General features: G+C 43.6%; 1 protein-coding gene across 1 annotated transcript in view; it reads left to right on the forward strand.

Moving 5' to 3' along the window:
* pid1 (phosphotyrosine interaction domain containing 1) overlaps window positions 1-27,259 on the forward strand; it is a 110,026-nt gene that overhangs the window by 45,760 nt on the left and 37,007 nt on the right. The window contains exon 2 of the mRNA XM_078410397.1: window positions 1,223-1,369. Within this exon, the coding sequence (XP_078266523.1) occupies window positions 1,223-1,369 (147 nt within the window). The remainder of the gene's footprint in view (window positions 1-1,222; window positions 1,370-27,259) is intronic.

Raw genomic sequence — 27,259 nt, forward strand, 5'->3', positions numbered from 1 at the left:
AACACCAGCCTTTCTCACTGCTGGATCCCTCTGCACCTCACTGAGCATTTAGATAATGTGTCCCCTTCATTACACCTGACAAAATGGACAGGAGCATGCCCAGCTATACTCCATTTCTCCAATCTTTGCCAACACGCTTAACCTACCTATAATCACTTAATGGCTTCTTTGTATTCTCTTCTTAGCTTCCTTTCCTCCCTATCCTTGTGTAAATTTAGCAAGTAGACCTTCCGTGCTTGCATCCCAGTTATTTAAGTAAATAATAAAAAGATGGAGACCCAGACCTGTATTTGTTACAACTTGCCAAATATCAAAAGGCTCTTTATGCCAACTTTGCTTCCAATTAGCCAGCAACCGTCTATCCATGGCAACATGTTATCTCCCACACCATGAATTCTAATGTTCCACAATCCCATTGACAAAAGAATTGCCATCTAATATCAGATGATCCCTACACAATGACATGGAGGACTTCATCCATGCAAATTAGCTCACCCATAGTAATCGTGTAGTGCAAAAAGTAAGTCCCCTCACACGCTCAAACCCTAATAGAATGGCATATAGTAAAAGTGTTGCAGGTTCAGGAAATGCCCTCTTTTACCATGTGCCCCTTGTTAGTTTTCAATGTTACCCAATAACATTTCTGCATGGTATTTTCTCTTAAATCCATGCCAAACCTTAGCACAGATAAGACAGACACAAAGTGCCAGAGTAACTCAGCGGGTCGGGCAGTATCTCTGGAGAAAATGGATAGGTGGCGTTTTGGGTTGGGATCCTTCTTCTGACTGATTGTGAACCAGCATCTACAGTTCCTTTTTGTTACCTTAGCATGGATACCTTCATCTGATAATAAAACCTCGTTTTTCTGCATGAATTATCCATTCCATTTCTAAATATATTCAGGGCTAAGAATACATTTTTCAACTGCTGAGGAATAGGGCCTTTGGAGACTGGGTAACATGGTGGATCAATCTGAATGGTAGTAAAAGCCTGAGTAAGTATGGCTTACTCTTGCACCTGTTTCCAACGTGCTTATGCAACATAAATTCAAGAGCAATTGTCAGGTGCTCTGCCAATTGCTTTATTCTCCCACTATGAAAAAAAAATCATCTTTCGCTTATGTTTGCAGATGAGTTGAAAGAAATCTAACCTAGACTATTTGTTATTGATGCCGATTCACTCCAAAGCACTCTGAGTTTGACTCATTCTTATTGCATTCCAGCACTTTCAGACCATGCTGAAAACTAAGTTGAATGTGTTGACTCTGCGGAAGGAACCCTTGCCCACTGTCATCTTTCATGAACCAGAAGCCATCGAATTGTCCCCCACAGCTCCTTTGATGAACAGCCAGTACAACACAGAGCGCAAGGTTGGTTGCAAGCTGCATGTGGGATATTGCTTGACTGGATGTTTTTGTGGGCAACAATATGCTATTTATTAGTGGGAATATCTCATTGGCTGGGGCAAATATATGTTAGCACTTCCTAACCTCAGTTAACATTTACTGTCTGGACATGGTGCCAGAATCCATGTGCAGACAACTGTACTCTTCAGCTTACCAAAGGTACATGGTTGTGGAGCATTGAGACATTACCTCAGACTGCTGCATACATAGAATTACTTGATCTGTTGCCTTGAAAATACTCTGCGATTTTTTTTAAATTCAGGAAGAGAAAGCAAACAAAGACATTGCCATTACGCTCTGCGGTTACTCAAATTTGAAAAGTATTGAAAAATGAAATATCAAAATCATTCAGAAATGTTTCTGAAACGTTTTCATTTTCTTAAAAAATTCCTTTGAGAATTGCCTGTGAAGTATAATTAAAAAGACTTCCTTTCTTCGGGATCTCAGATCAGAATGATGTAAATCAAGGTTTCACTCGATTCTCTCTGTGCCATAAATAGCAGAGGCAATGAGAAGATTAAGCCGTTTTGTTGAAAAATGCACATAATTGACCTGATAATCTTTGGCTTTCACTGTTGTTCAATGTCAGTAAGAACGTTTTCCCCGTCTGGAAGTGGGTATCTATGGCAAGGCCACAATTCAATGTCTGTCAATGGTGCCATTAAAATATTGAGATGGTGACTTCTTGGACACCTGCAACCACTGAGAGGCCTGGGTCGATGCCCATATCTGAACATTGTGAATGGAGTAACTGTGGAACTAAACAAAATAATTAGATAATAATCTTTTCCTCTGCCATTAAGACGTGTGGATAATTGTTTTAGTGGGTTACTCTGCCTGAACACCCACCCCCATCCCCCCCCCACTCCCGGAGTCTTGACGTTACTCTGTACTGGTTAGATATAGGCCTTCTCGTTCTGCCAGTTCCAAAATGAGTTTAATTACAATCAAATGTTTTGTGTTTTGTGCAAATTGCAAATATATTGTTCCCTGTGACCACATGTTGGTGGGAGAAGTGAAATATTTCTGCAGTTTGGATTAAAACCTATTCCAGACGCAACTAATGGGAGTTTTGCTTGGCAATTAATCTGTACCACCTGAAATTACTGATGTGTAGTGTGTTTCATATTAATATTGGCAGAGGAAGATGCAAAGCCATCTTTGTCCAAATTCCCCACCTTTGTCCAAATTCTTCTTTCTGAATATAGACATCTATTTTAATCAATGCAGCAGCCTATGAAAATGAAAATTAGGTACAATGGGTAATAAATAACTTTGATAGTTAGAAACTAAGAGGGACATAAACCGTACGGGATATATACAGTGAAACCGTTCCACTAGTTTATCAGCCAGGTGATGCAGTTTAAAAATTACTCAAAACGTGGAATTATTGCCCTTTCATTTCTAATTTACTGCAATTAAATTGCTAAATAACGCCTCAAGAGATTTGCTTTACAACTTGCAGTTACAGATCTTGCATTGAAAATGCACGCATACATCATCAAGGGTGACTTCAAAAAGCGTGCTGCATGCAATCTGTTGCCACTGTATAAGTTTAAGAACACGGAAAAGAACCTGGAACCAATCCAGCAATCCATAAAAAACTGTACTCAGATTTTTTGATGAAGTTCCTTTATAAATCACAAATTGTGTAAAGGAATCTTTCAACACATGTTAGTGTTGTTTATTCTTAGTCAAGTTCAGGTGATGCAAAAAAACGTGGTGTCGTGATTTTCAGTAACACAAACACGTTTTTCCCATTGATTCCAATGTTATAAGTGGATATGTGTTCCGACACGATGGGTTTTTTTCCTCGTATTAATCCATTTCATTGGAGATGCTAAAGTGAGCAACCGCTGTTATTGACCAGCCGAGGCCAACATTAGACTTGGGGATAAGAGAGGAATGGACAAGACTTCTGCAAAACAATTAATCTTGTCATTTTTATTTTTAGTCAAAGTAAGTCAACATCACTGCGTCAATTGGGTTGCCAGTTTCGACTTTACTTTAGACTTTAGAGATCCAGCAAGGAAACGGCCACCGAATCTGCCCCAAATTTGAAGTCAATCAGGACCTCTGTGGTGAATCCATGTACTTTTGCTAGGAATGTGTTTGGAGCAAGCGGCATTGATGTTGCGGGGCAGTGCAGAACGACAGAGAGGTATTAGTGGTTAAATGGCTCACCCTTTATCTGATCCTTTTCTGCCCTGTTGTTCACGATGCTTTAACTGTCCTCGGTGAGCCTGCCTTGTTTGGATTGGGTGGCATTCAAAGGATCATCAGGTTCATGCAAACATTTTTAACTATTGAGCCATTGGCCAGGTTATTCTCCATATCAGATGAGATACAGTCAACGTGATGTTATTTAGGCTCATCTGCAGATTCTGCGCTGGTGCCATCAGCACTGGAAAAATGCTGACACTGCACTCTTGTTCAAACACAGAGGTACGCGTAAACCCAGTACCTGCAGGTCAGCTAGGACCTTTGTTACAGAAGATAGTTCTGGAAATTAGAATCAGAAGCAAAACTAGACAACTGAATTGATTGGACCAAAAAGCCAAGTCAATCTTTTTTTTTTAAAAGGTAAACCATTTCAACAAACTTTACAATAGACACAAAAAGCTGGAGTAACTCAGCGGGTCAGACAGCATCTCTAAAGAAAAGGAATAGGTGATGTTTTCGGGTCGAGACCCTTCTTCAGACCTGACGCGAAACGTCAGCTATTCCTGCCTGACCCGCTGAGATACTCCAGCAGTTTGTGTCTATCTTTGGTGTAAACCAGCATCTGCAGTTCCTTATGGTTTTTAAGTGAAGTAACAAAGGAATTCAGAGGGAAATGTGGTCAATGTGGTATAAACAGACTTTCAAAAGATGTTTGATAACTCACCACATAATTGGATTGTCGTCAAGATCGCAGGCCATGAGATATAAAGGGTTGTAGCAGCATGGTTAGAAACCTGGCTGAGCAACAGGAAATAGAGGGTGGTTATGAGAGGTTATTTATCAAACTGAAGGAAAGTGTGCAATTAAATTTATTTTGGGTTGTTACAAAGACCGCAGCTTTATTTAAGACTAGACCAAGTGGACACGTTGGGCCCAAACCTCTCCTGCATTGGTGCAGCACCCTCTCCTCCCCCACCCCTCTCCCCCCCCCCCCACCCCTCTCCCCACCCCTCTCCCCCATCCCTCTCCCCCACCCCTCTCCCCCACCTCTCTCCCACCTCTCTCCCCTTCCTCTCTCACCTCCCCCTCCCCTCTCCCCCCTTCCCCTCCCTCCCCACCCTCCCCCACTCCTCCCCTTCCCTCTCCCCCCTTCCCTCTCCCCCTTCCCTCTCCCCCTTCCCTCTCCCCCTTCCCCTCCCTCACTCCTTCCCCTCCCTCACTCCTTCCCCTCCCCTCTCCCCCCTTCCTCCCCTCCCCTCTCCCTCCTCCCCTCCCCCTCCCTCCTCTCATCCCCTCCCTCACCCTCCCTCACTCCTCCCCCACCCTCCCCACTCCCTCCCTCCTCCCCTCCCCTCCCTCCAACCCCTCCCCTTCCCTCCCTCCCTCCCCTCCCCTCCCTCCCACCTCCCCCCTCCCTCCCCTCTGCTTCCCCTCCCCCTCTTCCCCTCTCTCCTCCCCCTCCCTCCCTCCTCCACTCCCTACCCCTCCCTTCCCCCTCCCTCCCTCCTCCACTCCCTCCCCCTCCCTTCCCCCTCCCCCTCCTCCCCTGCCCCCTCCCTCCACCATCCTTCCCTTCCCCTCCCCCCTCTCCAACCCCCTCAACCCCCCCCCCCTTATCCTCCCCCCCCCTCCCTCCCTAGGAGATAGGTTTAAGCTTGAATAACTTTTAAAATGTGAATAACTAAAAATATAACACTGATTTCAATGAAACTTCTTCCATTAGCACCAAAGGGACGACGGTGAGTAAGGTGGGCCTAAAATTGTTGCGCTATCGTGTACCGTTTTGGCTGTAGTTCAGGAACAAACAAACAAACAAACAAACGAGAGTTTTAGTATATAGATATATTATATTGGCTGAGACTTGCATGTAGATGGCTCAATTTATAAACTTGTACAGGATGCAAAACTTTGAGGTGTGGTGAGCTTTGAAGAGTATACAGAGGAGCTCAACGAAACAAACAGGTTGGTGGATTTTGTAAAAGATAGACACAAAATGCTGCAGTAATTCATCAGGTCAGGCAGCATCTCTGGAGAAATTTATAGATGACGTTTCTGGTCGGGAACCTTCTTCAGACTAATTGTAGTAGGGAGAGTGAAGAAAGACCCTGACCTGAAACGTTACCGCTGAGTTACTCCAGCATTTTGTGTCTATCTTTGGTATAAATCATCGACTGCAGTTCCTTTTTATTACACTGTGAATTTGGTGAATAGGTGGCAAAGGAGATTTAATGTAGAGAAATTTAAAATGTTACATTCTGATGGAAGAAATGGACGTGGAGATATGAACAGGAGGCACAAGCCACTGTGAGTGGTGGCATGGTGCCAGAGACCCAGGTTCGATCCTCACTATGGATGTTGTGTATTGAGTTCATACGTTCTCCCTGTGACCACGTGGGTTTTCTCCGGGTGCTCCGGTTTTCTCCCACACCCCAAGGCGTGCAGGTTTGTAGGTTAATTGGCTTTGATAAAATTATAAATTGTCCCTAGTGCGAAGGATCGTGCTAGTGTATGGGATGATTGTTGGTTGGCGTGGATTCGGTGGGTCATAGGGCCTGTTTCCACGCTGTATCTTTAAAGTCTAAAGTTGCAATTCTAAGTACAAGAATATGAAGATCGAGTGGCATATTTGCAGTGGTTTCAAAAGTAGCATGTTCAAAAGACATACAGGGTCCTGGGCTTTAAAGATGGAGCTAATGAGTACAGAACAAGATGCCCCATTGTGCCCAGCTTGTGCCCACTCCCCTGACTCTCAGAAGGGTCTTCACCCAAAACGTCACCAATTCCTTTTCTCCAGAGATGCTGCATAACCTGCTGAGTTACTCCAGCATATTGTGTCTATCTTTGGTGTAAACCAGCGTCTGCAGTTCCTTCCTACACTTACTTTCACCTGTGTCAGTTATGATGATAACAGGGCTTCCAGCCACAGTGTGCTGCCAGCACCGTCACTCCTGATTGAGAGTGATCAGCCATGATCGCATTGAATGGCGGTGCTGGCTCGAAGGGCTGAATGGCCTACTCCTGCACCTATTGTCTATTGTCTATTGTCTATTGTCCACAGGTGCCCATTGAATAAACACCCCAGGAGCAATAAGGTGCAAGAAAACACTCCCATCAGGACTAATGCACGCTTTGAACTGTGGCAGGTATTGAGGTAGCCTGTGAATTCATTTTTTGAATATCCCAGTTAAATCTCCCACTGAAATTGTGAGTAATCCAACCATCCACAACAGCCGTTCCGCAATGGTCAGAGAGTGGAGCTTTTGGTAAAAATGGATAGAAACAAGCCTTGTGTGAACTGTGATGTTAAAGCATGCAAACATGAAACCGAGAAACACCCAGAGATCGCAGATGCATATAAACTGCGTCTAATTTTAGTATTGGCCTAATTTCACCAGGGATTGAAACCAGAACAATGCAATCCAATTTCCAGACAAATATGCGTTTAATTCTGAGTGGTGTACCTGTGATTTTCTAATATGCTACCATTACTCCAATGGCCCTGGGGAGTTGTTAACATTTCACATATGGAGAGAATATAAATTCAGATCTTGGGTCTGGTATGTGAGGGGGTTATAGCACCGCGCAGGCATTTCCATGCTCGGAGAATGATGAGAATGTGGAACTCGTGGCTGCCGAGAGTGTCAGAGAGTCAGACGGCAGGGAAGCAGGCCCTTCGGCCCAACATCCATGCCAACAGTTGGCCCTGCTGTGTTAATCCCATTTGCCCTATTTGATTTCTACCCCTCTAAACCTCTCCTATCCATATATCTGTCCAAAATTGCTTGTGAATCCTGTCATTGTACCTGCTTCAACTATGCCCACTGGCAATGCATTCTACATACATGCCACCCCTTTTGCCCCTCAGGTTCCTATTAAATCTTTCCACGCAGGCCTTGATCTCTCATTGTCACACTTTTAAAAGACCCTCACTTGACGGGCATCCCTTTGCCCGCAAACAACTTACTCCGATCAACTTTTACCAGTTCCTGTCTAATATCGTCAAAATTTGCCTTGCCCCAATTTAGAACTTTAACTCATGGGACAGTTCTGTCCTTTTCTGTAACTATTTTAAAAGTTGTAGAATTATGGTCACTGGTCCCAAAGTGCTCCCCTTCTGACACCTCAGTCACTTGCCCTACACTGTTTCCCGAGAGTAGGTCAATCTTTGCCCTCTCCACAGTAGGGCTCTTCATAAATTGTGTGCAAAAACATTCCTGAACACTCTGAACAAGTTCCACCCCATCTATGGCCTTCACAGTATGGCAGTCCCAGGCTAAATGAGAAAGTTTAAATTCCCTACCATGACCACCCTATTATTCTTGCAGCTCCCTGCTCTCCTCCCTGCATATGTGCTCCTCTATTTCCCGGTGACTATTTCGGGCCTCAGCAAGATGTTCAGCAAGAGAGTTAGCTTTAGCTCTTTAGCTCTTAGGGCTAACGGAATCAAGGGATATGGGGAAAAACCAGGAACAGGGTACTGATTTTGGATGATCAGCCATGATCATATTGAATGGCGGTGCTGGCTCGAAGGGCCGAATGTCCTGCTCCTGCAACTATTTTCTGCGTTTCTATGTTTCATTCCCCTATTTCCCAGCTCCATCCATAAAGCATTTCTGGGTGAACCCTCAGTAATTTCATTTTGGCCGACTGATATGATGTTCCCTGTAATCAAAACTGTAATTCTCCCCTGCTCCTTTACCTCCACCTCTGTCCCGCTTGGAGTACATGTACCTTGGAACATGAAGCTGCCAGTCCTGTCCCTCCCTTAGCCATGTTTCCTCTCCGCAGTAGGGCTCTTCATAAATTGTGTGCAAAAACATTCCTGAACACTCTGAACAAGTTCCACCCCATCTATGGCCTTCACAGTATGGCAGTCCCAAGGGTCGGGCCATACCACTACCGACCCCTCGGCACGGGAATGGACCAGTCCAGGGGGGCGGTCCGGTACTACGTATATAAGGACAAGGTTTTGGGCGCAAAGCCATTCCGGCAGACTCGACCCGTCTGATAACCGAAATAGCCGGCTTCTCGCCTTTATTTCGGGCCTCTTCCGACGCGCCACATTATAATGGTTATAGTATCCCAGCAGGGGCGTAGCCAGGTTCTAAAGTGAGGGGGAGCGAGCACATAAAAAAAGGTGCCATGACACATACCAAACAATTTTTGTCAGTTTCCCGACACTTGAATTTGCCTTACTCCTAGTGCTCATTATTTCTTTGTACATGTCTTTGAATGAAAGAAACTCTTCTACGATTTCAGATGTCGTCTGAGTGTGTCTGCTAAAAATTCTAATTTGTTCACATTATCTGCGTTGTCAAAATGCTTTGGATCTAAAACACTAAATTTGGAAGCCACATTTAAAATGCTCAAATCTTGTACCTGTGTTATTTATAATAGAATCTAAGGACGTTAAGTAGGATTCAACCATGAATTTTTTTCGAGCATCAAATATTCCTTCATCCTCTGCAATTTCATCATGAAATCGTTTTCTTTTACCTTCTCTGTGCTGCTTGTATTCCGTATTAATATCACATTTTCGAGCCAATTCAGTTGCTTCATTTTCAATCTGTTTGAATTGAGATTCATATTAATTTCGCATATTTTTCATATCTTTTTCAAAAAGCTGAATCAAATGAGAAGCCGTTACCAGATCTAGACTACCTTTCTGTAAATATGTGGATAAATTGAAAGCCTTGTCTAGCACTTTACTCCAGAATATAAGAACAACTAAGAATTCATAAGTACTGAGTGTTTCCAGTATACCCTTTGCCTCAGCGAGCTGCTTAGGAGTACAGTTTTTTATCTCACCATCCGGAATTCTTTGTAGAGCAACTACTAGTGCTGATAAATTCTGCAAGTCTGCCTCTACTGCTGACTTTCTGGACGCCCATTTAGTATCACAAAGTTTCTTTAGAGTCGGTGCGAAAGATTTGATCTGACTGCGTTGTTCTTCTTTTAGTACTGCCAGTAGAGAGGAGTTTATGACGTCACGGTTTGTTTTGGTTCCCCAGATGCCAGAGGCCACCAACGCATCACAGGAGATTGAGCAGACAGTTCAAAACACTGGGAGGTTGGTCAAATAAAGTAATGACTCCAGAAAGTTCTTCCAAGGCCATGCGATTAAAAAAACAATAAAAACAATAATGAGATTCGACTTTTATCGCACAAGTGAACTAAAGAGTTAAAAAATTGTTGAAAAGGCGCCACTTTTCAAAAATGTGCCAAGGGGAGCGGCCCTTTGCTCCCCATTAGCTACGCCACTGTATCCCAGTCCCACGTGCCTTTCCAAGTCCTGTTAAGAGCAACAGCTCAGTGGAAGGTATTTATTTCACAAAATGCTGGAGTAACTTAGCAGTTCAGGCAGCATCTCAGGAGAGAAGGAATGGGTGACGTTTCGGGTCGAGACCCTTCTTCAGACTCCTGAATCCAGCACTTTGTATCTATCTTCGCTATAAACCAGCATCTGCAGGATCTGATGACTGTGATTTCTTTTAAAACAAGTAAATGAAGAAGAAAGGAATAATTTGGGTCTCGGGACTCGTGTTTCTTCACATGGCATTGTGGTTTTAAATAGCTAACACCTCCTAATGTGCTTTGTGATCAGTTGATTGATTGAAAGATACCGTATGGTAACAGGCCCACCAAGACCATGTTAACCATGATTCCCCCCATTTACACTCGTTACCCCACTATCATATCTACTCCCTACAAAAAGGGCCAGTTGTGCAGCAGCCCATTAACCTACAAACCTGCACGTCTTTGGGATGTGGAAGGAAACCAGAGCTGCCCGCTGGAAACCCACGCTGTCATCGAAAGAACGTGCAAACTTCACATGGGCAACATCCGAGGGCAAGATCAAACCCGGGTCTCTGGCACTGTGAAGAAATAGTCATATCATCATATCATATCATATATATACAGCCGGAAACAGGCCTTTTCGGCCCTCCAAGTCCGTGCCGCCCAGTGATCCCCGCACATTAACACTATCCTACACCCACTAGGGACAATTTTTACATTTACCCAGCCAATTAACCTACATACCTGTACGTCTTTGGAGTGTGGGAGGAAACCGAAGATCTCGGAGAAAACCCACGCAGGTCACGGGGAGAACGTACAAACTCCTTACAGTGCAGCACCCGTAGTCAGGATCGAACCTGAGTCTCCGGCGCTGCATTCGCTGTAAAGCAACAACTCTACCGCTGCGCTACCGTGCCGCCCGGTTCTTCAAATAATAACTCTGTTCACTGGTATGAATCAAAGTGGGAAAGTTTCCATTGCTGAGAATACCACACTCTTGAGAAACCATAAGCAAAACAAAATGTATGGACGTGCATACATGCACACGTGAATGTGTGTGTGTTGGAGGAGAGGTAGTGCAAAGTAATATATAAGAAAAATAATATAAGCAATGTGGCTTTGGCCAGACACAACTTAAATAGATGCTGCTCTAAATGTCTTGCCACTATTATTCAAAACCCTGGTCACATCAAATGCATTTGCCTTTGAGAATATTGGCAGTCCTTAAATGAAAAATGTTCAAGGATAACAGCTGCTTTTGCTTTGTTCAGTGGTACTCCCAGGTGGCCCATCAGATCCTCTCCTCCTTCGGCTGCCAATAGCTTCCAGTGGTTTACGCCACTGCCAACCATTACAGCAACGCATCTCTACGGCCATTGCCTCCCCACCAGCACCACTGCTTGCTCTCACTACTTGATGTATTCAAGGGAGGGTTAGATATAGCTCTTAGGGCTAGCGGAATCAAGGGGTATAGGGGGAAAGCAGGAACGGGGTACTGATTTTGGATGATCAGCCAGGTTCATATTGAATGGTGGCGCTGGCTCGAAGGGCCGAATGGCCTACTCCTGCACCTATTTTCTATGTTTCTATGTCTACTTGCAATCATCTCGTGCAGTTACGATGCGACGTTCCCCCTGATTCCTATCCCCGTTGACCGATTGCACAAGGCAAGCGAATGGCCCAGAGCGCGGTGATGAGACTGACCAAAGCGCAAAGCGAACAAAGCAAAACCCGAGCAAGCGCCAACAACAACCCCCCCTACAGGCGGACACAGTGAAGAATGAGCAGGAGTCTGGGAACGTCCCATATTCTTAGTTGTCTTTTTTCTGCTGCCGCGCAAGATTGTTGTGAACCCTGTTGATTCTGAAAGGGAAATGTGGTGTGGAGTGTTCCTTCGCCAAATTGGAAGGAGGGGAGCAATTTAAAACAAAAAGAAAATACAAAGGAGATTGAAAGTCTAGAATAAAAGCAGAAAATACTGGAAACGGTCGGACACCATCTGTAAGGAGAGAAGCAGAGTTAACATCTCAGGTCAACATTCTTGCAAATGAACTGGAAAACCATAGCAATAAAATAGGTTTTAACCGGAACGGGGAGAGGACTGTTCTTCACGCTGTTCTCTCCTCCCACGTGTCATCTGATTGGTTATTTTTGCCTACCCTTTCTGGTTCTGGTGAAAAGTCATCAAACTGAGCTTTGTTTCCTCTCCCTCCAGCTGCTGTCTGACATTCTGAGTATATCCAGCACTTTCTGTTTTATTGCAAATAAGTTAAAACTCCTACTTTAAACTCACTTTTAATATTGCACACATGCAGTTTGTCTACTAAGTGATGAATGATGTGATAAAGCAAAACAGCGAGCTAATGGCTTAATTGATGCCATATTAAAATGAAACAAACATTCAGTGAGTCATTGCAATCCACACTGGAGACGCATTTACGGATCCCAGTTGCTTTGTCTTTTTACAGTTGTACACTTCAATGCAAGGGTTGAAAATGTGTTTCTGAAAGTACTGTCGCAAAACCTTTGGCGTCAATGGTATTTGGCATACATCTGTCCTCAGCAGTTGTACACTCTCCAATATTTCCCTTCCCCCAAAGGAGTAAGACGTTCAAGATTCCCAATGGAGAAGCAAATTAGATAAAGGATGAACACTATACCACTGCCATGTCCATGTCCAAAGATTTGCAGGGATGATAATTTGTCACTGGCAGTTTCAGGTCAACATAATTTGTCTGATTATCCATACCTCAGTGGTTCCCTGATGACCCAATTAGGACTGGCTATTTGCCAAATATATAATCATTAATAGAAGCACAATTCCTGCCACGTGCACCAATGATTCACATGAATCCCATGGTTACCTACATACTTTTTTGATTCTCCTTTACTTTAGAGATACTTTTAACTTTCGAGATACAGAGCGGAAACTGGCCCTTCAGCCCTTCCAGTCCACCGCGACTAGCGATCACTCTGCATGCTAAAGCCATCCTACACACTCTGGACCATTTTACCATTTTTACCGAAGCCAATTAACCTGCAAATCTGTATGTCTTTGGAGTGCAAGAGGAAACCGGAGCACCTGGAGAAAACCCACCCGGTCACAGGAAGAGCGCACAAACTCCGCACAGAAAGCACCCATTGTCAGCATTGAGCCCGGGTCATTGGCGCTGTAAGGCAGCAACTCTACCACTGTGCCACCCTAAACCAATCCTTTACCAATACGATTTGGTTTCCCATTCGGTAACCACTCTTTCAATGATACCACCAGCCATCACAATTCAAGGTACCTTTTCTAACTGAACAATTAAACAGCAAAAAAAATACAATCAGCAAATTTATCTTTGTAATTAGCTTCCAACTATTTTGAAAGGTGAAATTCAGTTTGCATGTGAAATCTTGGTGTACAACTACGAGATTTAATTAATACTAGACCAAGTGGACCCGTTGGGCCCAAACCTCTCCTGCATTGGTGCAGCACCCCCTACTCCCCCACTCCCCCCTACCCTCTCCCCCACCTCCTGCCCCTCCCCGCCTCCCCCTCCCCCCTCCGTTTTCCTCCCCCTCCCTCCTCCCTCCTCCCTCTCCCTCCACCCCTTCCCCTCCCCCCACTCCGTCCCCCTCAACCCCCCTCCCTCCCTCCACCCCCCTCCCTCCACCCCCCTTCCCCTCCCCTCCCTTCTCCTCCCCTTCCCCCCCTCACTCCATCCCCCTCAACCCCCCTTATCCCCCTCCCTCCTCCCCCCTGTCTCCCTCCCCTCCTCCCTCCCCCCTCCCTCCCTAGGAGATAGATTTAAACTTGTGAATAACTTTAATGTGAATAACTTAAAAAATATAACACCAATTTCAACGAAACTTCTTCCATTAGCACCAAAGGGACGACGGTGAGTAAGGTGGGCCTACAATCGTCGTGCTATCGTGTACCATTTTGGCTGTAGTGCAGGAACAAACAAACAAACAAACAAACGAGACCTTTAGTATATAGATTAATCCACATTGCAGTGTGAAGCATTTAAGTTTTACCAGGCCTACTCTCTTTTTAACAAAACCTACTACAGGTTTGCTTTGTTTTCCAAGTTTCTTAACAATTTTCAGGTTCTTTGGTGGTTTTTGGGAGCATTTGGGATTTTTATGTGCGGGGAAATAAATTCCATTAAAAATATATCAATGCAATAAGACAATTTAGGAAAAAACAATAATTGTGAACAGTATGGATATAAGCCACATGGGTTCCTCTCAATGGCTGGTGATTAATAGATTTATTTTTCAGGACACATTCTTTATTCACTCACGGGAAAAATCAATATTTAGTGGGCGTGCCTGATTGCTGATTTTTACATCTACCTATATTGTGTCACTCATCATAGACTTGCTACAATTCTTTCAATGTTATCCCTAACACTACTCATAATTAAACTAATGGAATATATACTGTATTCAGTCATTAATGAATACCATGAAACATTTTTTTTATTATTACGCGCTTTAAAAATAATTAAATGTATGGGAGACATTTGGACTGGTACATTGGATAGGAATGGTTTAAAGGGATATGGGACAAACATGGGCAGCTGGGGCTAGTGTAGATGGGGCATCATGGTCGGCATGGGCAAATTGGGCAGAAGGGCCTGTTTAGGAACAAATGGAAAGGCTAGGCCGAGTTGTGTTCGAAGTAACTGGCAATGTATTAAAATTGATGCACACCAGGGGACAAGTCAAAGCTGATCTGATGCAATCTTGGTACAGCTTTTACATTCTCAGCTGATAAGATTACACAGACAAACCAGGTCTTGATTACAGAATAAAACGATTATCCACAAATCTAACTTTGTTGACAGTGTAAGAAATGTAGATTTCCACAAATCGTTTAACTTCTATATAAGCATTTTATTACAAATACAATGCAGAGAGCAAGTGAGAAAACCTCTGCATGGCACACCTCTCATGGTTACAAAGTGAAACGAATTTTTAATCAGCAGCATAATACAGGTAACACTACCAAAACCAAGGCATGGATCATAGATCAGGTCAGCAATACGAAAGTCAGGCATGGATCAATCCACCTAGGGGATTGATCTACAGACAGTGGATCCAATTTTCTGTTACAACGGTGGGTACACACTATTACAGAATCAATGAAGTTCCTGAAACTTGGGTGTCATCACTGCTGCATCCCATGTCTCTACTTTTAGGCTTTGGCTGCGGGTCCCTGTCACCACATTAGCACAATATACAATAGACAATAGGTGCAGGAGGAGGCCATTCGGCCCTTCGAGCCAGCACCGCCATTCAATGTGATCATGGCTGATAATTCTCAATCAGTACCCCGTTCCTGCCTTCTCCCCATACCCCCTGACTCCGCTATCCTTAAGAGCTCTATCCAGCTCTCTCTTGAATGCATTCAGAGAATTGGCCTCCACTGCCTTCTGAGGCAGAGAATTCTCTGACTGAAAAAGTTTTTCCTCATCTCAGTTCTTAATGGCCTACCCCTTATTCTTAAACTGTGGCCCCTTGTTCTGGACTCCCCCAACATTGGGAACATGTTTCCTGCCTCTAACGTGTCCAACCCCTTAATAATCTTATACGTTTCGATAAGATCTCCTCTCATCCTTCTAAATTCCAGTGTATACAAGCCTAGTCGCTCCAGTCTTTCAACATATGAAAGTCCCGCCATTCCGGGAATTAACCTAGTAAACCTACGCTGCACGCCCTCAATAGCAATAATATCCGGCTCCTGTACCTTCTTCCCGATGGCAGGAGTGAAATCCACATCCCTATTTGTGTAGAAAGGAACTGCAGATGCTGGTATATATGGAAGATCGACTCAAAGTGCTGGAGTAACTCAGCGGATCAGGCAGCATCTCTGGAGAATAAGGATGGGTGAAGTTTCAGGTCAGGACCCTTCATCAGACCCTCGAGATGCCACATTCCTGTTGACTAGTTATTAGCTCTCACTGTTTTTCCCCTGTTTCCATGCTGAATAATTCTATAAGAATCACCATAAAGTCAGATTTTCATAAATCAGGTCATTCGTAACCCAAGGAGCCCCTGTACTAATATGAAATAACTTAAAATAACGATAATTAACTGAAAGGTCTCTAAAGTTTAATTGTATTTAAAAATAACTACAAAGGCCCTAAAGTTCAGTGGAGCTTCTCTATTTGCTTACTCAAACTACAGCGAGAAATTGGCTACAGTCCCAGAGAAATGGTTTAGATATCGGTTCCCAAAAGTTTTCACCCTTGTCCTGAGATATTTCCAGTTTCTGGCTGAGCTCAGCGGGAACACTGTGGAATCACAATGCTCCTGAATGGGCCAGATCGTGTGGAGTGCAAGAAGACAGTTCCTGGAGTGCCGTGAGTTGGTCACAGAATACATTACAGTGCGATGCATCACAGAAGTCATCTGCGGATTAATGCCAGTGCGCAAGGTCGTAGAGAGATGCACGAAAACAAGCCATTCACCCCACTGAGTTCATGCCAACCACCGGGCACCAATTTTAAATTAATCTTAATATTTCATTCTCAAATTACCATTAACTCCCATCAGATTCGAAAACTCACCTATGTACTAAGGGGTAATTTACAGCAGTCAGTTAACTTGTAAAAGAGGGAGAGCAGCTGGAGGAACTCAGTGGGTTAGGCATGAATCTGCGAAGGAAAATGGACAATTGATATTTCAGGTTGAGACCCTTCATCGAGACTGTTTTCGTTTATAGATTTAGCTTGGTGATACAGCATGGAAACAGGCCCCACGCTGACCATTGATCACCCGTTCACACTAGTTCTATGTTATACTACTTTCACTTCCACTCCCTATATGCTAGGGTAAATTTACAGAGGCCAATTGACCTACAAACCCGCACGCCTTTGGGATGTGGAGGTAAACTGGAGCACCCGGAGGAAACACACGCGGTCACGGGGGAAACGTGCAAAACTCCAACAGGCGGCACGGCACTCGAGTTCAGGATCGAACCTGGGTCTCTGGCGCCGTGAGGCAGCAACTCTACCGGCTGCGCCACTGTGCCGCTCTGTGCCGACTGGACTCGACTAAATACACAACCCAAACACCAGCAGGAATAAAACCATGCATTCACAGGGAGAACGTACAAACTCCACACTGACAGCCCCAGAGGTCAGAATTGAAACGCGGTTTCTGGAGCAATGAGGCAGTGGCTGTATTATCTGCACCACTATTGCATCTGAGCTCATTTGACCCAGCTACAAAATGCAAACTCTCTATTGTAAGGAACCCGATGTGCTTACAAGTTGATCACTCAGTTTAACCACAGACATATGTAACAGCCCCATACATTTGACTGGAGTTAATGATTGATTGCAGGTTGGTGTTTTGGATTTCTTACCTACATTTTATGTTCTTAATGATTTTAATTCATTTCTAGCTGCTAAACATTTTTAAAATACTAGGTTATCTTTAATTCAACTGAGTCTGAGGAAGGAGCCTGACCCGAAACGTCACCTATATTGACCCGAGACATCAGCTATCCACGTTCTCCTGAGATGCTTCCTGACCTGCTGAGTTACTCCAGAACTTTGTGTCTGCTTTTTTATGCTATCTTTTAGTTTCTTATAATAATATTTATACCTTAGTTATTAAAATTGATTTGAATCATTTTAAAAATGTGATTATCAGAAAGTCAGAGCTTTGAGGTAAATAATGGCTTAGTCCATTGGGCCAAAAAATAGTAAGTGCACTTACAATTTAGTGTGGGGGGCAACAATGTCTACAGTCTGGATCAAACCATAGTCCACCTCATTGTATTAGTAGCTTAAAATGTGACGAGCTACATCAGCACTGTAGGTCAGCTCAGATCATTGCTGGGGAAAGACTTTATACAATGAATTTGTTTAAACTCAACTCAATTCCGGATAAGCATGAGTCCACAATCCAATACTTTTAGTAATTTCTATAATTTATCATTCATTGACATCAGCCCTGCAGGCATACGATGTTAAAAGTATTTGTTAACGTGTTTTGTTCCTCAGCTACAAAACCATTGTATATCAGACAACCGATTTTCGGCATGACATTTACAAAGAAAAATTGTGTCTATCTCCTACTGTGACATTTCAAGAGTTCGCCAGAAAGTGGCCATCCCACCAGTGCTTAGCAGCAATGTGTTGATTGAAAGAGCTGCACATTTGTCTTCTTATTTAGTGGTTCACCGAATACAGTTCTTTGCTTCTTACGCTAGCAGAGAGGTGCTTTATTCCCCATTGAAGCAGAACGGAAAGGTTTGGTATGTTAAATTGCCTGTGGTTTTATTAGTTGGAAGACTGCCGCTGCTCTTTGTTTCTCAATCCATTTTAGGGTTTTGATGAGGGGCTTCATAGGTTTGGACTGCAAAATTATCCCCTAGGGCAAAATCGTTAGCAGATTTCTGAGTTTTAGCTTGGATAGAAGCTGAGAGACAGAAGCACTGGGATGAAGAGACAACACGGTATTGTCATTTAGTAAACATTTCAGCAAGGTTATCTTTGTAAAATAAAGGCACAATAAATGCCGGCAGTACTAGGTACTCCTGCAAATTACACTGATATTTCCTGTGGCTCAGTCACCACACTCTGATAAATGCTTCCCTGCGTAGTTAATAAAAGCATACTTCTCGTTAGATTCTGCAAAGAGCAAGATTCGTGCTAATAGTAGATAAAAAAGAAAACAGCACGAAAGAGCGCGTTCGGTCAATTTGTCAGCAGTCAACAGAAACAAAAATAAGAGGAAGCTTGAAAGGAGCAGTCCATGGAGCAGGGACTGAGCCTCAGGTGGCTGACCCTGAGGTCCTGTTCCCAGCACTTGAGAGTGTTTACTGACTACATTACTTCAGGCATCGACTTGGAGGTAGGATAAGACATATGACTTGGCTCATAACTATTGGCACAGTCAACAAAATCAATTTACTCAGAAACAGTCATTTTAAAGGGTGGAAGGAATAGATGACTGCAGCTACAGCAGTGTAGTAAAGTTGGTTCTCTTGTGGTTTGATTTGATTATCCTGGTACATTTCTTCTGTACCCCATTTCTCCTGGTAAATGCAGTGTAATTTCCCCCACAGTAATGGAGTCAATGTAGAATAGTTACGCACATAAAATCCATCTCAGTCATTTACAGCAGAATGGGCATCACGTGGGATTGGCAGGAGAATCAAACAATCGTCACTATTCTGGCTTGCAATGGTCTCCATGAAGCAAAATACAAAGTGCTGGTGTAACTCAGGGGATCAGATAGCATTTCTGGAGGGAATAGACCTCTTTGGTCCTCAATGCTGTATCTTGCACTAAATGTTGTACCCTTTAACCTTTATCTGTGCACTGTGGATGGCTTGATTGTATTCATGCTCGGTCTTTTCTTTGACTGGATAGCAGGTAAACAATAACTCAGTCTGAAGAAGGGTCTCGACCCAAAACGTCACCCATTCCTTCTCTCCAGAAATGCTGCATGTCCCGCTGAGTTACTCCAGCATTTTGTGTCTATCTTAGCTTTTCACTGTAACTTGATACATGTGACAATAATAAACGAAACTATTCTAACCCTATTAGCACTCTCAAAATAAATCGCCTCATGTTTTTTCAGCACTAAATTCCATCTGCGATTTCTTTGCCCATTTTACCAACTCATCGATATTATTGCTGTACCTTCCTCGCCAGCAACAACACACTGATTTTTGTATCCTTAATGAGCTTGCTGATCATACTTCCTACTACATTCACATCCAAATTGTTGATGCACCTTACAAACGGCAAGGGTCCCAGCACCCATGCCAATGACCCACAGCAGGTCACAGGCTTCCAATTGCAAAATATAGCAGTCGCAAATCACCCTCTGCATCCTCTTCACAAGCAAGTTATCTTCTGTGCATGCTGTGCTCACATTTCCAAAGCCTAGAGCGCCTGCACATTGTGCCACCTTTCACTGTTTCTCATGTACAAAGACCTGCCACTGCCTGCAGTCACAATGGTCTCCTCTTTCAGAGCAGCCAGCTAACATTAAGCAGTGCAGGCTGGCATTAGCTGGTACCACCCATGCATAATAATGGCACCACTGCCAAATACCTGGGTGCATGCGACGCTCTAATGCGAAGGTCCACGAAGATGCCACCTTGCCTGCCCACGTTGCATTTAATGGGCGCAATGCAATCTCTCTACCTGCTTCAGCCACTTTTGAATTTAGCTGCTTAGATCTTTCAAATCCGCCGATCAAATGCTTCCAAATGTTTCCGTTTTACAGGAAGGTCGTGATAACTGTTAAAGAATGTTAAGAAACCCTCAAATCAAACCACAAGAGAATCAAAGTTTATTCCCTTGAGCAGTACCATCTGAACTCCGAGAACCATAATTCACTTTCTATCAGCTACTGTTTCTTCGCTTATCGTAAATACAGCCACATCCAATTGTCACAGAGGAAATTTCCATATGTTTCCGCTTGTCTAGACATATAGGTGATGTGTTTGAGGAGATTCACTGCTACCGTGGCCGCTTACCTCTTCCTGTCTGCTGAAAATTTCGTGCCTGACAACCATGACAGCTTTGAAAGCACTCTGACAGTCATCACTGCTTACTTATATCTTACTGTCATTTTACACGGAGATGCTCTTCTAAAATTTGGTGCAACTCGCTACCACATGTGAGTTTGTAATATCTGCTGGCTGCATCAGTTTGGGCTGCTTCCTGTCTCGTGGGCATATTTTGGATTGAATTCAGCTGTAAGGCCTCTCGTCCAATCTTTCAAGTCATTGAACATGTGGCTCTCACTAATGTGTACACGAATGATCATTATCCATGACCTCAAAGATTACCAGCATCCTCTTTGATGCAGCTATTAACTTTGGAATGAATCAGTCATCCTAATGTGTGCCATTGATCTCTTAAAGACCATTTAATTACGGACTCCACATTACCCCGACAATTACCCATATATCAATGGTGATAACGATATTATGCCTTTGAAAGTTTGACAAGCGGCAAGACTAGTTGGGGCAATCTTTTAACTTATTGGAAAGGTGTAAAAGTGGCAGAGGATTACTCGGTCTTTCGAGAGGATCCCCTTCTTCATTTAATTGATATTAATGAAAATGTAATTGGCATCTTCCAGAGTAAGCAGTCAATTTCAGAATTAAACGCGGGCTGGAAATTTGGAAGATATCTGCCACAGATGCTGTCCATTTCTGTTTTAATTTTGCATTCAGCAGGTAGTTGATGGCAAGCACTTCTGTACCCCATACCCATCTGTTCTGAGAAGGAGGTGTCCTTCCACCCTCTCTTAAATTGTTAAACGTCTTGTGGAGAATGTGAGTTACGCACTGTGTTTATATATTAATTATGCTGCTGCAAGTAAGAATTTCATTGTTCCGTTTCGGGACACATGACAATAAAAGACTCTTGACTCTTAACATGATACAAGTCAATCATGCCATATATGTTGTCATTTGAACCGTACCAGATTTATTGAGTTTCATTTCACAGTTTACAGTGGCTACATTTGAGCTCACAGCCTTCAGATTTCTAGCATATTTCTCGTGTGCCTGTCTTGTGAATGTGATGATCATTGCATTACTTGGTCAATCATTAGTAAATTTCAGTTTCTGATTTTGTGTAAAACCATAATCTTTCATTGACACCATCTTTTGGATTATTATTGTCACGTGGACTGTTATTTGCATGCCATCCAGTCAAATCATATTATACATACGAACAATCACGCTTTAGATGAGTGCAACAGGTTGTGCAAAGAGAATAATACCAGAATACAGTGTTGCAGCTGCAGAGGAAGTTCAGATAAAATAAAGTGCAAGGGTTGTAATCAGGTAGGTTGGGAGATCGGATTATGAGAGGACCGTTCAGTAGTCTGATAATGGAGGGGATGAAGCTGTGCCTGAACTTGGTGGCATGGTGGTTTCGAACATGGTGGTTTCAAACTTGGTGGTTTCAAACTTGGTGGTTTCTAACTTTTGGATTTTCTGCCCGACGAGAGTGGGGAAAAGAGCAAATGACTGTGATGAAAATGATACTTGATTCTGTTAGCTGCTTTCCTAAGGCAGTGTGGCGTGCAGATGGAGTCAATGGGGGTGGGGGTGGGGGTGGAGAGCCTAGTTTGTGTGATGGGCTGGGCAGTCTTGGGCAGAGCTGTTGCCAAACCAAGTTGTGATGCAATCTGATAGGATGCTTTCTATGGTGCATCTGCAGAAGTTGGTAAGAGTGGTGGAAACATGCTGAACTTCATTAGTCTTCTCCGTACAGACAGCACCCGTAGTCAGGATCGAACCCAGGTTCTGGCGCTGTAAGGCAGCAACTCTACCGCTGCGCCACTGTGCTGCCCACTGTAATTTAGTTTGTTAGAATCCAGATTGGATGCTTCTAAATCCTTGAGTCATCTCACCAATATGCTGCTGGCAATCACATGTACTTTTAACACCGAGAGTCATCTCGAATAGTTGACCTTAAAGTCTTTCCAATTTTCACCCAAAAAAACAAAGTCACTGTAAAACTTGGTGGAAGATTTAGTAGATCAGTGACCTCTTGCTTTGTGGGTCAAAGATGCCTCAATTGCCTTAAAGCCACCAAGTCCTCTTCTTCCGTAGAATGACCAGGATACAGCTGAGTGGCAGTGTGTTGTGGTGTTGGAGTAAGCTCACCAGTAATGTGCGCTCTGCACTCTCCAAATGTTTAAAGAGTCCAAATGTTTATTGAAACCGAATGCTGGCTCTCTGAAAATGAGGGCCAGTGTGTTAATATATTTCTAAAACAGCTTATGAATTTGAAAATAAAAATGATCTCATAGAAGAGATTAATCCAGATTGTCGTTTGCCACTGCAGTAAATAGTATGGCTTTAATTAACTTTAAACACAGATTTTGCTCCAACAGATTTCATTGCTGCATGAAAGCTTCTGTTATTTCTGGCATGTTTTAGTACTTGAGGCCTTGCACTGTTGAAAACACCCGGAATCCAGACAGCCAATAGACAGGAATGCCGTGCATTCCAACTCATTCTCCGAATACATTAATGAAAAGCTTTTAAATTCTAAAAAAAAATTAATTAAACTTTGAACTTGAATTAATCTGTCATAGGATTGTTAATCTACCCATAGAATCTGTACTGCCTCTAATATTATTTATCACCCCAACTCAAAAATGCCCCTATTTAAACCTACGGGGCAAGAACAGAATTGGTTTAGAAACCTTGCTCCCTTTTATTTAGGAGATAGCACTTATCCAGAAGTCACTATATATAAAGAAGCGAAGAGGCATCAAATGAGTATCAATGTATACATAAGGAACTGCTGGTTTACAAAAGAAGACACAAAGTGCTGGAGTAACTCAGCAGGTCGGGCAGCATCTATGGTGAGCATGGATAGGTAATGTTTCAGGTCTGGACCCTTCTTCAGACTGATGTGAGGAAGAGTCCCAACCCAACATGTCACCTATCCATGTTCTCCAGAGATGCTGCCTGACTCGCTGAGTTGTTCTAGCACTTTGTGTCTTCATAGGAGCATCAACATTCTCTTCCATATGTCCTTCCAAGACTGTTGCATGCTCAGAATTGCCAAATGTACGAGTAATACGAGGACAACTGTGCGTTTAGAAATAAAAGTCAGAATGGGATTAGTAGCACAGAGATTGCGAGGAACAGTTTCACAAAGCATCATAAATTGTGACACTGGCGAACAAATGGGATGGTGGTGATGGCAGATAAAATAGTGGCATTTAAGAGCCTTTTAGATAGGCAAATGGAAAAGGAGGGGTATGGATCATATGAAAACTGATGAGATTAGTCTATCTTGTCTTTATGTTTGGCACAGGCATTGTGGGCCGAAGGGCCTTATTCCTTAGCTGTAGTGTTCTTTGTTCTAAAGCCATAACAATCCTATGATGGAACTGGGGTTAATTTTTAGAGGAATATAATTAAAAATCAGAAAACCTTAGTTAAAGTTACACAGAGGCCTTGTTAATCATATTTGGGGCGTTGTAGACAGTTCTATGGCATGAACCAGGTATAAAGGCTCAAACGGAAGGTACAGTAAAATATATGCAAGACCGGTTCCAAACTGAGAGCTTCATAGCCATAAGGAAGCATTAAATAACATCAAAGGTTGAGCTCTCCCATACCTAGAACTTTATCAAGTATGATGGTGAAATTCTAATTTTGTGAGTAGGGAGTGGGGGAATGGGAAAGAATAAGGGGGTAGGATGAGTATTACTTGAAGTTGGAGAATTTAATGTTCCCTATCCCCACCCTCTTCCTCGTGTCTCCCACCCTCCCATGGTGGGCTTCCAATTCTCCCATCATCTCTCACCCCACCCCTGTCACCCTGCTCTTTTCTCTCTTTCGAACACTCATCTCCCATCAAGTCCACTACTTTCCTTTTATCTCCTCTTTCCCTTTCTCACTGCCTCCTTCCATCCCCATCCCTCCTTCTCTCCTGCTTTACATTTCACACCTACTCTCTCCTTATTTCACACCCTTTTGTCTCCTTTTCACCTTTAACTTTTGGTAGCTATTCTACCCATCTGCCAGTCAACTCCCCCCTCACCTGTATCCACCATCGACCACTTGCCAGGCTTTGTCCTGACCTCACCGTTCGGTCCCAGCTTTATTCCCCTCTACGCCAATCAGTCAGAAAAAGGGTCCCGACCCAAAGCAACGTCTGTCCATTTCTCTCCACAGATGCTGCCTGACCCTTTGATTTCCTCCAGCACTTTGAAGAGGTAATGATAGGAGTAGGCTTGTATGGCCATTAGCACATCACATGCACAGGTTCTGCTGACTGATGTGCACCTTGTTATAACTTCTATGTAAGTTAGAGAAAGTGCCGGTAGCTCATTTATTGCCTTTCAAGCTGCTGGCCAAATGCCTAAGAATTTCCTGAGATACCGGCATGGTAAGATGGTGATGCAGCGGTAGAGTTGCTGCCTTACAGCACCAGAGACCCCGGATCGATCCTGCTTATGGGTGCTGTCTACTGAGTTTGTACGTTCTCCCTGTGACCATGTGGGTTTTCCTTGGGTGCCCCGGTTTCCTCCAACACTCCAAAGACGTACAGGTTTGTCAGTTAATTAGCTTTGGGGAAAATTGTAAGTTGTCCCTAGTGTGAAGGATATTGCCAGTGTACGGGGATAGCTGGCCGGCGTGGACTCAATGGGTCGAAGGACCTGTTTCCACGCTGAATCTCTGAACAAAACTATACTAAACTAAAGCTGGATTTTAATAACTTAACGAAAACCAGGAATCCCTTGTATATAGAAAACATTAACAGCCTGGTGGAATGAACATATTCTGGCAATGTTGTTATGTGGTACAATACAGCCTTTCACTGTCATTGCACCCTTGTGCTATTCTTTTCACTGTCATGGAAGATCCTGGATCTGAATCTTGAACTCTGTTTCTCTTTCTGCAGATGCTGACTGACCAGCTTAGTGTTTCCAGCATTTCTTTGTTTCAGATGTCGGATGTCCGCAGCTTCTTTTAATTTTCATTTATTGTTGAATCCACTGCCACTTCTCTTCCACCAAAGCCAATCTTGAAGAGGTTCTCTGCTCTCAGCGGGACACATATCCATCCATTTTTCCTTGAACAAAGAGTCCCAGACCTGAAGCTTTAACTCTACTACTTTTTCCACAGATGCTGCCTGACCTCTCGAGTGTTTCCAGCATTTCCTGTTTTTGTTCCTTCACTGTTCCTCCTGAACAGTACAAGTTAAATATCCCATGGTCATCACATCTGTTTAAATAATGACACAACTCATTGGAAAGAGAGGAGGAATTTTGGCAGTTTAGTTAAGATCCCGAGGTTTAGAAAACCAAATTTAGCAAGGGATCAATTAGGCTTTTTGGATGTGGGTGGTGGAGTTGGATTCTATGGATATAATGGAATCCAAGGCTGGGAAAGGGGGAAATATTTCTAGATTTTGCACTCCAGGAGGTATCGTGGTCAAGTTAGATCTGGAGTTACTTTTTCTCAAGTAGACCTCTAAAAATGTACATTAACCAAAGAAAAACGTTTTTGTTGTTCTGAATGGAATGCCAACTGGAAGTAAGTCAGTTGCGACCAAGTTGAGATAGCCTTGCTTGGTTTCATTTAGGGATGGCCGGTGGGAGAGAGTGGAGATATGAAGCATTTGGGTGAGACTGGAGGTAGGTAAGGGGTAAGGAGAGACTGGATGTAGGGAGGGCGAGGGGGGTGGGCTTGAGGTAGGAGGGGCGGAGAGAGCTGAGGCTGGAGAGATGAAGGGGGGGGACTCGAGACTGTAGATAGGGAGGGTCTGGGGAGGAGTGGAGGTAGGAAGGATTGGGAAGGGGAGGGGAGGGGAGAGCGCAAATAGGGAGGGGAGGGGAGAGACTGTAGGTTGGAGAGAGAAATGTGTATTCCCCATCCCTCCTATTTCCAGTGTCTCCCCTCCCTACTAGATATATATCTGTTCAATTTTCAAGACTTGAACATCACAAGACCAGAATTTATAGCCCACCTCTGATAGTCCTTGAGACAGCAACATCCCCTTGTAGCTAATACTCCCTAATCCTGGCAGCATTCTAGTAACCTTCTGCACCCTCTCCAAAGCCTCCACATCCTTTCTGTAATGGGTGACCAGATCTGCACGCAATACTCCAAATATGGCCCACCCAAAGAGCTATATAGCTGCATCATGACTTCCTGACTCTAAACTCAATTCCCCGACCAATGAAGGTAAGCATACCATATGCCTCCTTTACCATTCTATTACTTGTATTGTCATTGGTCATTGGCTGGCACCATTGTGGCATGAATGTTACTTGCCACTTACCAATCCATGCCAGAGCCTCGTCAAGATCCTGTTGCATCTTGGCGTGAATTGCTTAGTTTACAATGAAGGTACAAGTGGATTTGAACTGGAATGGATTCAGACCTTATGACGGATGGAAGAAAGACCATTGATGAAGCAAATGTAGATAGTTGGGTCTAGGACACTGCCCTGAGGAATTCTTGCAACTATGTCCTCGAATTTGAATGCTCGACCTCCAGCACCCAAACCCATCTACCTTTGAGAAAGAAATTATCCCCAACCATTGGAGCGGCTCAATGGTGCAGCTGGTAGAGCTGCTGCCTCCCAGCACCAGGGATCCAGGTTCGATCCTAACCTCGGGTGCTGTCCGTGTGGAGTTTGCATGTTCTCTCTGTATCCACGTGGGTTACCTCTCAATGCTCCGGCTTCCTCCCATATCCCAAAGATGTGAGGGTTTGCAGGTTAATTGGCCACTGTAACTTGCCCCTGGTGTGTGGGAAGTGGACGAGAAAGTGGGATATTATAGAACTAGTGTGAATGGGTGATCGATGGTGGGCAGAAGGGCCTGTTTCCATGTTGCATCTTTCAATCAATCAATCAATGATTGGGAAATAATTTTAAT

Source organism: Rhinoraja longicauda, chromosome 13 (assembly GCF_053455715.1).
Source record: "Rhinoraja longicauda isolate Sanriku21f chromosome 13, sRhiLon1.1, whole genome shotgun sequence".
Classification (NCBI taxonomy): domain Eukaryota; kingdom Metazoa; phylum Chordata; class Chondrichthyes; order Rajiformes; family Arhynchobatidae; genus Rhinoraja; species Rhinoraja longicauda.